General features: G+C 32.8%; 1 protein-coding gene across 6 annotated transcripts in view; it reads left to right on the forward strand.

Annotated features, from left to right (window-relative positions):
• The window catches only part of Hem (Nck associated protein 1 Hem), a 393,688-nt gene that overhangs the window by 256,499 nt on the left and 124,708 nt on the right, over positions 1 to 12,481 (forward strand). For all 6 annotated transcript variants that reach the window (XM_090409885.1, XM_090409889.1, XM_090409887.1 and 3 more), the window contains one exon: positions 4,475 to 4,605. In XM_090409885.1, the coding sequence (XP_090266011.1) occupies positions 4,475 to 4,605 (131 nt within the window). The remainder of the gene's footprint in view (positions 1 to 4,474; positions 4,606 to 12,481) is intronic.

Genomic DNA, 12,481 nt, shown 5'->3' on the forward strand with positions numbered 1-12,481 from the left:
TCAACTTCTATTCTCCTTGGCTGTAGCTCATCAGCTATCATCAACAATACTCCGCCCCCCATTTTATTCTCTCTGTCATTCCTGAACACACTATACCCATCACATTCAATCCCACTAGCTATATCATCTACAGTCAGCCATGTTTCACTAATACCAATAACCTGTGGTCTGGAAGTGCCAACCATGGCCAAAAACTCTTCCTTCTTGTTCCTAATACTCCTAGTATTAGTGTACATGAATTTAAGACCCCCCATTAGCCCCAACCCTACCTTGATGCCTTATATTATCTATCCCACTCTGGTTTGTTGTCCTTATTTGCTCGGGCATATTATATTCATTCTTACATTCAACTGCCTCCCTAAGGACTATATATCTACTCCCCCCCCCCTTAATAAATCTAGTTTCGCTGAATTTGCACATCCACCACATTCAGCAACACTTTCTCAAGTCTTCTTACACCGTAACCATTCAAATGCAAGCCATCCATCTTATATAGATCCTTTCGCCCATCGAACTCACTCCACACATCCACAAATTCCACGCCACTCGTCATACATAACCCACGCATAAAGTCATTCGCAATTATGGCTCCTTTTAAACATTTCATTGTCATACCGTGGCAAAAGACTAATCATTCTAACTCTCTCACTCTTTTCTTTTGCTACCTCAAACAATTCATTCAGGTCTTCTATCATTTCCATTTTATCTCCTTTCAAATCATTCGTACCTGCCACAACAATCATTTCTTTCACCCTTTCCTTTTGCTCTCTAATAGACGCAGTTACGTCCTTTATGGTCGCACCAGGTTGGTACGATTTTGTCAAATCCTCTACTAACACACCTCGTACTAACGAGTCTCCATACAGCACTCTATCCTTCATTTTGTTCATGTTCACATTCATATGCCTATTTTTTCTGTCATACCTTTTATTATTGGTTGGTTCATTCAGTCGACTTTTGTTCATGCACTCTAGCTGCTGTTTTGCCCTTTCTATCGCACCATTCAACAACGCGATCTCATTCAATGCATCTATCTCATCTTTTTTATTCTCTGAGAAACCATTAATACTATCATTCACACTCTCATAATTCTCATGTACAACCTTGCCGTTTCTTGTCATATTGCTATTTTCTTCATTCTGAAGTTTGACAAAAATATCACACTCGTGATCCGAAATACACTTCAATTCCTCATTCCCCCTACATTTTCTACACACATTCAGTCCTTTATTTTCATCAATCCGCACTCCGTAAAGCGTACATTTCACAGCTAGTACACTGACTCATTTCTTTTATACTATTGTTCTTTGATAACGATGGCGAATAAATTATACACACCAATTTTATAAGTTATACATACCAATATTAACTAATTTTATCAACGATAACTGAAAATAATACTTATCTTATCAGGAGCTTGCACGAACACTACACACTACGATATAACCTCGAACTCAACCCCAAAAAAACTTTACCCAGTACTGAGCCCTGTAGAACCCCACTTTTAATCTTTTGCCTCCTTGATATTGCCCCACCATAAACAACTCTCTGATACCTATCATATCTACACATATTTACTACAACAGTAAGATTTGAACCAGGACCCTTCATTAGTGAAGCTCGATCTACTCAAGATTGACTACATTTTTTCCTGGGTCATTTACAATACCTGATATTGTTCATATTAGCTTGCAATATTATGATATAATATTAATTATATATTCATTATATTATATTAATTACATAATATTACTTTATAATATTTTATATTACAAAATAATGTAGACGGTTTTATGTATATCAACCAGTTAGCAGAATTGACAAAATAGCCCAAAAAATGACCCAAATCGGATTAAAAGAAATAAAAATTCTGTACACACACACACACACACACACACATACACATAGTAAGACCCTGTTTAATGCTGCCCCGATTAAAACTGATTCGACATAACTTTGTTTTTTTCCAAACCCTAAAAAAAGTGCTAAATATTTCATGATTTGATATAACACGGTTCTACTTGAAGCCTAAAAAAGTCCAAATTTTCGTAAGTTATCACTGCATTTCCTCTGATTTGTATATAATACGATTATTCCCATACCCCAACCAATCAGTGAAAAGTGGTGATTCTATGTTTATCCCATGCATTTCTTTTCCCCATACATTATGTAGTTGTTCATTGACAGTGAAACAGTGTCCATGCTATCAGTATGATTTGGAGTGCTGTGTAAAACTTTCTTGGTATCTTTTTGGTATTGTTTGTATCAACCTTGGTATTTTTAATTTATAGTATAACCAAGTGGAAAAACTTTCAGCAATGTGTAAAACATTATTTATGCACTGTAATCATCAATATTATTGATCAAGGAAATCAACAAAAATTCTATTTGCTCATTAAAAATTAATCATTATTATCATATTTTAAATTTTTCAAAATGAGTGCTTGTAAAGATGATAAAATTGATATGAAAAGCAATCCGGTTGAAGTAGTTTTCCTGTCACCCAACACTGCATCTTTTCCCCATACATTATGTAGTTGTTCATTGACAGTGAAACAGTGTCCATGCTATCAGTATGATTTGGAGTGCTGTGTAAAACTTTCTTGGTATCTTTTTGGTATTGTTTGTATCAACCTTGGTATTTTTAATTTATAGTATAACCAAGTGGAAAAACTTTCAGCAATGTGTAAAACATTATTTATGCACTGTAATCATCAATATTATTGATCAAGGAAATCAACAAAAATTCTATTTGCTCATTAAAAATTAATCATTATTATCATATTTTAAATTTTTCAAAATGAGTGCTTGTAAAGATGATAAAATTGATATGAAAAGCAATCCGGTTGAAGTAGTTTTCCTGTCACCCAACACTGCATCGTTAATCCAGCCAATGGATCAGGGAGCCATATCAACTTTTAAAGCATTTTATCTTTGTCGGACATTTCAGCAACTTATTTCTGTGTATGTACATATGTGTTATGTATATTTTGCAAGTGAATATAAAAATAACATAAAATTAAAGTAAAACTTGTTTATTCTTGGTCATATCCCTATTTTACTGTGTGTTAAAATGAGCGCGCTGAATGCCGTTTTGTTTAACGCTTTATCTTCTAGGAATGCATCCTGAGTGCTAATCGAGATATTACTGTGTATATATATATATATATATATATATATATACACACACACAGTAATATCTCGATATATATATATATATACCCACCTTTACAATGAGTTGCACTAGTGTTGTACCATCTTTAGACTTGAACTTTGTTTCAGACGCAAACTGAATTGTTTGCATACTTGGGATTAGGAGTTAAATAACCAAGCTTATAAAATTACTTGGTAACATTAATATACAGTATCCCCAAGTTAAAAAATTAATTACATATATATATATATATATCAACCACTGGATAAAAATTAATCATTAATTCATTAAACTGAATTAATGATCAAATTTGTAGTTCAAAGTTTCAAGCTTGTATTAAGAATAGAATAGCACTTTTTTATCATCTTACTTTCACTAATTTAGCTTAAAAGTTGCTTTTATCAATTTTTCTGTGATGTTCTTTATAAATTTTAGAAAGATGAAACAAATAGAATATACTTATCTTGTAAGTGCATTGAATAAAGTTAACAAACACTTGTACATTGTGCCATAAAGTTAAAGCAAAAAAATTATCTATTTAAAATCTAATAAAATTCTTTTTTATCAGATTAGCCAGCTAAATACTGCTGTAGATTAAATTGAACTAAAAGGTTAGGCTGCATATCTTTACTATAATATAAGTTGGTTATTAGGCATGGAATGAGTAAGATCATGCATTGTCTGTAAAAGATTTATAGGTTTGCTAAGAGTTGGAACAATAAGGGAGAAAAATTACTGTAGAGGTGTTGAGGAGATTGATGATAGCAAATCTGTCATTTTTACAGATGTCCGATTCTTCAGATCATAGGGTTATTTTTTGGGGGGGTGGGGGCATGCCTTCATATTTCCCCATCCTTCATCTTTCTTTTTCCAGCTTTTTTTTTTTTTTTTAAATGACTTTTTTACCCCCTTTACGATCCATTCTTTCACAAACTTTCTGCTGATGAAACAACTCTATTTGTTACAAAACCAATTAGCACCATCTTTTGGGCAGTACATAGACACGTACACAACGTTGATTACACTATATATGTATATATATATATAGAAGATATTCATTTTATATTAAAAAAATAACTAGATATCTTATCAGAAGATGATTATTTACAGAATCTTGATTACTTCAGTTTTTTTTTTTTTTAAACAGAATAGTTACTGTATTTTCACTTTGCAAATTGAACTCAGACAAAGAAATAAATCAGTGATATGTGTCTAAGTTTGCCTCATATTATTCTTTAAAATATTGCAATCTCACATCACAATAAAAGCAAGTGAAATATAAAATGCAATAGACTGACTTATTTCATTTAAATTCATTAGGTATCTTGAAGTTCTCCTTAGAAGGGTTAGTACTGGTCACATATCATTTTCTCACAACCAGAGAGCTTTTGTAACCTTGTCAGCTGAAGGTCAGCTGCCTTTCAGTGCCGAAGAGTTTTCTGATATCAACGGTAGGATATAATATTTTAATCTTCAGCTCTTAGATAAAAATTGAATGCTTAGAGAAATTGCAGTTTGGACACTATGACATATCATTACGTAGGTAGTGGCATAGAACTTGTTCAGTCAACATCAAATTCTGTTTCATCTTAAAATATATTCATTTGTGAGCTGAGGCTGGTACTTAGTGATTCTCTACAACTAACCTAGGTTTATCATTTTTAGAATTAGTTACTAATTAAAAAAATGAATTGGGTTTAATTTTAACATATCATTGTCACCATCAATTTAAGGTATATGCCATCAAAGAGTGTACCAACTATTATGACATATTTCATGACTAGTTACCAATCAACAACTTTCTTCCAAATTGGTCTATTATTAATCATCTATCCATTTGATCAGTTGTATCAGATATTATGGCACTCAGTATTTCATTGAAACAGAGCATTTCTTGATCAGTTTCTGATCAACAACTTAGTTGCTAATCAGTAACTTTCTTCCAACTTGGTCTATTATTTATTATCTCTCTCTCCAATGTGATCAGATATTATGGTGCTGAATATTTGAAACAGAGCACAGTATTTCTTGACCAGTTTCTAATTAACAACTTTCTTTAATAAATATTAAATAAATTTTTTAATAAATATCTTTCTTGTGTTTATCTGCTTATATTATTCAACTTTTTTCAGTTAGTGTGTTTATCAGAGCTGATGAAATCAGCATTCACATTTCAGTATTTTGAAGCATTTCTATTGCAGAGCACATCTATATCTCAATCTTCTTCTATGTCTTGCTTTTTTTTTTTTGCCCCCCTTCACTTATTTTGCTAATCTTTCATCATCCTATTTAAGTGACTGTATTGTTTTAGATCAGCTCTTCTTACATGTTCTTGAATATTAATTTATTTATTTATTTCATTGTCTTGATTATGGTTCTATATTCATTAAAATATAGAACCATAATTATCTGATTAGAATACTCGTATTCATAAGCTAAAATTTGGTTTGAACACTGTCTTGTTTACTGCTAGCTTGGCCTTTTGGTTGATTTCTCAATTAATCCTCACCTTCCTTTAAAAAAAAAAAAAATGTATTATCATCAAATTCCTGACATAAACCCTCAGGGATGTGTATGTTTCTATATTTAATTTGTTGCTGCATAATTTCTATGCATTTCTCTTATTGCTGATTTTTATTCCAAATTTCTCAAGTAGTGATTTGGTTTGTCCAATAACTCTTGAAAACTTATAAAAGATTTATTTTAAAGGTTAATATCACCAGTATGGAATAAAGATCTAAGCTTAATATGTCCAGTTTGAATATCAGGTTTAATATTTTATTTTTTTTAATGTGATCATTAAAGATTATAATAACAATAATAACAATATTATGATAATAACAAGAATCAAAGAAGATCAGTTACAGTGGTATGGATGTGTGCGGAATCCCTACTAAAAGGTTTCCTCAAATTCTCCAAAACAGAAGAGTAGAAGGAATAATATTACCTGGAGGACCTAGAAGGAAATTTTATAGAAAACATTGAGTATAAGTGGTCTGAACTCTTAAAGAAATTTAAATAACTTGGTTACAGAAAGATTGGACTGGAAAGCTATGGTTCATGGTAGCCTTTGCCTGACATTGGCAGAAGGGAGGATGATGATGATGATATGTGTATCCTTGAGTTCCAACTGCAATTTACACAGGAATTAACTATTTATTCCTCAGTATAATTTCTACATATTTAGTATTTAAACAGATCTCCCTCAGTCTCTATGCATTTTCAAGGTCAATACAGCTCAAATAGAGATTATTATATTTCTATAATTTCTTGTTATGTTATTTTTGACTTTTATGTTGTTAGTCTTGACTATATTATTCTTTACCAATTTTCTTCATTCTTCTTGATTTCTATATTGTTCCAAATTTATTATTCTTTCTCATCAGGTTTGCCTGCATAAATCTTACTTGTACCTACCTTTCAAGTTGTGAAATTCTTCTATAATTCTCACATTTCCAATTCAGCTTTCCCATTTTTATAAATTAATATGACAAGAGCTACTTCCAGACATCTAGGATTTAACTTTGTGACCAAGCCTGGTTATGCAGTATAGCCACTGCGTAAATTTATTCCATCATATTTCAGGTCAAGTATCATCTAATACAGCTCTTTTTCCACATTTCTTCCACAGTATATCGATATATGCTCCTTAGTGTATGCATAATCAAATTCCTGATATGTACCCTCAGAGGATACAGGATATTATTATCAGAGACCTGTTGACTCATCGAATAAGGCCCATATCACTCACACCAACTATCATATTTATTCTTGAATTTTCATTTACACTACCTGCACTCATGAAATCCAAAGGCAATCCATTCATCAAGCACTGCTCTATGAGAGAAAAATCTAGCTCATCCCATTCTTGACTGCATTTATTCCTGACTTTAATGGATGCCTTCTTGTTTTCTCCCTACCCTCAATAAAATTAAAAATTCCATCTATTGACATCCTGTATGATCCTTTCAGAAGTTTGATGTCTCAATCATATCATCCCTCTTTCTCCTGTTTGCTTGTGTCTGGAGTCTCCACAATTTCTTTTGCATATCCACTGAGGTACAGTGGAGAGAGAGAGTGCAAAGGACACTGTATCCACTCTGTGTGTGTCTCTCTCTACAGTACCTCAGAAACCGGTAGGCCAGATGATCTGCACATAGTAATCCAGATGAGGTGGATGTTGTATCAAAGCCTTATAAGGAGGCAAAATGATTTCTTAATCTGACATGCCAGTGTTCATATCAGTTATCCTCTAAGTGTTGTATTTGCAGTCTTTGCTATATGATCCTTGAACTTCAGCTTTCTATCCTCTAAAACGCAGATCTCTAGCCTGATCAATTTCTTCTAGCATAATTCCACCAATATTATATGCTATTGGCTATCTCATTACACCAGAGTACATAAATTGACATTTACTAACATTGACTTAGTCATTTTCATATATCTATGTCTCCAGCCTATTCAAATCATTCTGCAATTGCTGCATAGCAGTTGCATTCTGGAACGCCTTACCTATCTTTGCATCATCATCATCATCAAACAGTTGTATATCACCTGTCAAATCTATCCCAGTGTCATTATTGTAAAGATTGAATTACAGATGACCAAGGACTGATCCCTGTAGTATACCCGTGATCACCTTAAATATTGCAGACTCATTAATCTCATACACAGCTTTTTTATATTAGCCAGTCAGCCATCTTATCCAAGCTAATAGTTTGTAATCCAATCCCATATATTTCAACTTCCAAAAGCCAAAAGTATCCCAATCCTGTCAAATCTTAGCAAAGTCCAACAGTATTATGGTATATCCATTCCCCTGACTCCATTGTCTGACTTAACTGTAACATTGTTATAAAACATGGGTTTGGTTTATTTTAGATTTATGGCCAAAGCAATTCAGGCTATGAGGCCAGTGTATTATGTATGAATTGCATGTATTCTATTGACCGGTTTGCCTGTTCTGAGAGACAAATAAACCATGTTTCCAGGCGAAAAAATCCTCTACCTGTGGCTAACTCACCTTCAGTTGAAAAGCCCTGATAAAGGTTTTTCGCATCCTAGATGGTATTTGAACCCAAGTGTTTCCTACCAAAGGGCATCATCAAAACGGACTGAGCTACAGAGGCTCATAAAACATGGATAAGTTGCTCAAACATGACCTTCTCTTAGTAAACTCATGCTGTTCTTTGCAAAGTATACATTCTCTGTCAATCCACATCTATATGTAATTGCCATGCAATGCAATTGTCATCCTTGTGCAATGTAATTGTCATCCATTCTTTCTACTTATGTGGAAAGAATTGATGACAGTATGATAGCACTACATGGAAAGTTTACTTTATTACTAACTTCTTATGAAAGTTTTCTTCCAAGGTAATCTATTATCCATCAGGACTTCAATAACATTAGATCTTATATTTTGGTTTTTTAGAGCACAGGTTCTTAAACTTTTTTTTTATCTGCACTGCTTTCTTATAAGATAAAATTATTAGCCACCCCAGGCAGTACTGGTTAAGTTAGGTTTTTTATATCCAAGTGTCAGTTTTTGAGCAGTTTTAAATAAAATGAGAAATAAAAATAATGAGCATATTTATTGCAAGCAATGCACATATAGTTTTGTATAATATTATATAATTAAATTTTTATAGCTTACAAACTTTACACATGCAGATAAAAATAAAAAATTAAAGAAAGGTAGACTGAAAGGTTGTTGTGAATAATAATAATTTAAATTATTATTCACATTAAATACTTAATTTTCTTGCATTTATCAATGTTTGTTGCAATCTACAGAATCTTTTTACATTCCTAGAAGGGTTGTGATCCACAGTTTAATACGTTCGCTGCCATGCTACTCGGGCATAGTTTGTTACTGTAGCCAAGCATTTTCACTTCTTCAAGGTCAGTACGGGTAATCTAGTTTGCTGGCAGTAAGCGTCATACGAATATATTCGTAGTTGACTTGTGAGGCTCATATACCATCTACGAGTATACACACTATCGCTGCTAGCTGTGCACGTCAAGCATTTTTGCTTCTCCAAGGTCAGTACGGGTAATCTCGTTGCTGGTGGTAAGCGTCATATGAGTATATTCATAGTTGGCTTGTGATGCTCATATACTAACTACAAGTATACTCGTAGTTGGCAGCGAACATGTTAAGAACCACTGTTCTAAAGCACTTCTTATCGTATCAGTCAATCCAGATCTTAGTCTTCCTCTAGTCTTTTTTACATGCCATCCTGGTAATAAGCAGCTGTTTTTCTAATCCTTTTCTCTCTTCCATTCTGATTAAGTGACCATACTATCTTAGATTAGCTCTGCTTGCACATTACTGAATGCTAACACTGTTAAGTTCCCTCCTTATAACTCCAGGTTTAATATGATTAAACTTGGAGTTATAAGGAAGGCTGAAGACCAACTCATCTATGGTCTCCAGCCTGTTTTGATCAAGTTTTTTTATTTCTAACCTAGACCCCAGATCCCTAAGTTAGAATTGGTTTGAAACACTGTCTTGTAAAGTTTTACTTGTTTTATAGGTTCGCCTTTCTGGATGCAGTTGATGTTTTCAATATTCCTGCTATTCTTGTAGTCTTCGTCTCTTTTATTCTTATTTTCGTACCAAATGTATTACAGCAGTTGTTCAGTTTAGTTAGGAATCCATGCAGACCTGTACTGGATTTTTTTAGAGTATAACATCTGCATGAAGTAAAGCACTAAGTTGAATACCTCCAGTTTGGGTTATCAGCTCTAATGCTGCTTTCCTTCATAACATGATCCATGTATGCTAAATCACTCTTGATTTAACATCAAACTATTTTCCTGTACTTCCTTCAGTTCTTACAGCTAACTTACAACTTAAATATAGACTGTTGCTCAATTCACTGTTCCATTTGCACCTTATTTAACATTAGAATTATATGGCACCATGTCATATGCATTTTCCAGATCTACAGAACTGAAATATAGATCCTTGTTATATTTCAATGATTTCTCAATTATCTGTCTTAAAGTGAAAATCTGATCCTGTCCCTCTTTGGCCTTGAGACCAAATTGTTGTTCTTCATGTTTCCCTTTGACAATTTTCTCAGACTCTTCTGAAGTATGTAAATATATACTTCAGAAGAGGCTAAAAAAATTGTCGAAGTATTTATGTATGAAATATAAATCTTAGCTGGAACATGCTGTAGGGAAATTCCTAAGTAATTCTTATATTCACTTTTATTTCCCTTTTTATAGATGGGTATTATGAAATCTGTATTCTAATCATCTGGAATTCAATTTGCTTACTAGACCTTCTGAATTATGCTGTGCATCCCCTCTAAAACTTTTATACCTCCATACCAGTGCATTTCCGGTTGAATATCTATTCCAGGTATTCAAGTTTTTGATTGCATTTTTCTTGAATGTTTACTACTATTCTTCTATCATTGCTTATTTCATTTAACGATCTTTCGAAGTAATTTCTTCAGACACCCAGAATATCTTTATCTCCAGTTTTTATGTCACTTTTATAATATCTGATTCCTTTTACAGCACTCTTAATCTCCATGTTGTGAGCTTTTTCAATAGCTTCCAGAACATTTTGCCACCTTCCTGATATTATTATTATTATAATACCTTATTATTTTTTTATATGGCTCCCACCCATGAAAGTCTTCTATAAAAAACCTATAGTACATTTGTACGATGAATGGGCCAAGAATTTTTTTTCATTTTTATTAATTTTATATATATTTTTTGTAATTTTTCATTTATTTTTTACATATAGAAATATTATTCCAGAGACCAATGTGGAATTTTTTCAAGCCACTTCAGGTCTCCATAAGTGGGGCAGTGGTCTCACACCAGGCAATAAAATTCATTTCCCATCTAAAGACAGTCGCAAATATCTGTGCCTGCTGCAACATTTGAACCTGAAACCTGTTGGTTGGAGAGCAGATACACTAACTGCTTGGCCAACCAGACTGGCCTTCTCTGTTCTTACCAGGTCTTTCTATGACTTTTATTTAGCTATTTTTACATGTTGCTTTGCTTTCTTACACTTTACTCTGTACTCTCTTAGAGAACATACTGACTTGCTAGAAATTGTTTTATATACTTTCTTGTTTTCCCTCTAACTTCTAAATCCACAATGGAGTCCTGAATTTTGTATCCTTACAGATAACTTTACCACATGACTTTCTGGCTGAATCAGTAGTGTTATTCTTCCTGGATATTTTTTTTAGATGTGCTTGTTTCTTAGATTATCAGAAATCTTCATTTAATCATTTTTTTTTAAATTTTCCAAAACCTTTTGCCCCTTTCATTATATATATTTTTGATATTCTTTCCAAATTTTTAGAAATTTGGAAAGAATACAATTTAGCTAGGAAAACAATTTCCTAGCTAAATTGTTTAGCTAGGAAATATTAGCTTTTCTACATTTTTTCTCTGTGTTTTCCAAGAACACATTCTAACTTAATGGCCATAAACTTTTTTATATGATTTCTTCATTTCAACTTCTGTCTTCCATGTAATTCTTTCTTTTCTGTTCTAGGAGAATTCATTCTGCCCCTGGATAAGTTAGTCAGTTAGGTCTTTTTCCTACATCAAGCAATGATATGTATTCCTGACTGTATTCATCTGGAATATTTTCTACCACTGTTCTGTCATTGCTTGTTTCATTTATCTTGCAAAGTAATTAGTTTGGACATGCAGAATATCTGCAGTTTTCCTGTTGTTCTCTTTGGTTTGGGTATTGTTTTCAAGCTCTCTTTGCCATTTAACATGTGGGAGTTGTTTAATTTTCAATTATTTTAAAACTTTACATAACCTCTTTTTTTTTTTTTTAAAGTGTGGTACTTATTTTTATTCTGTTTAATTCCTTATAAGTGGTGATTATTTTCTATTTCAGATTCCCTGTACACTCTTGTATTGTGGACCAGTTTGAAGAATGATTCACTATCATTTATAACATAATAAAATTGGTCTGTCCTTGTTTTGTGTATGTTCTCTCCATTTAAATTTTTGCAAATTTTTACGTTGAATTGTGTGTTAGTAATGACTATTCCATGTTTTGAGGAGAATTCCAGAAAGTACCTGTTTATTTGTGATCTCATTCACAAAGATTTGTGGATCTATTGTACACTAGTAATATGTGCAGATTAAGGATTGGAAGCTCTACTGCAAAGACCAAATATGGAATTGTTTTCCATGCCACTTTAGGCTTTCATAAGTATGGTGGTGGTGGTCTTGTGCTGTGCAATAAAATTCATCTGCAGTCTCCTTTTTTTCATGCTTACACGGTGATCAGAATATATAACGAAAAAATTATGGATACAACTA

Source organism: Typopeltis vanoorti, chromosome 20 (assembly GCF_054136105.1).
Source record: "Typopeltis vanoorti isolate ZY-2024b chromosome 20, IOZ_Tvanoo_1.0, whole genome shotgun sequence".
Taxonomy (NCBI): Eukaryota; Metazoa; Arthropoda; class Arachnida; order Uropygi; family Thelyphonidae; genus Typopeltis; species Typopeltis vanoorti.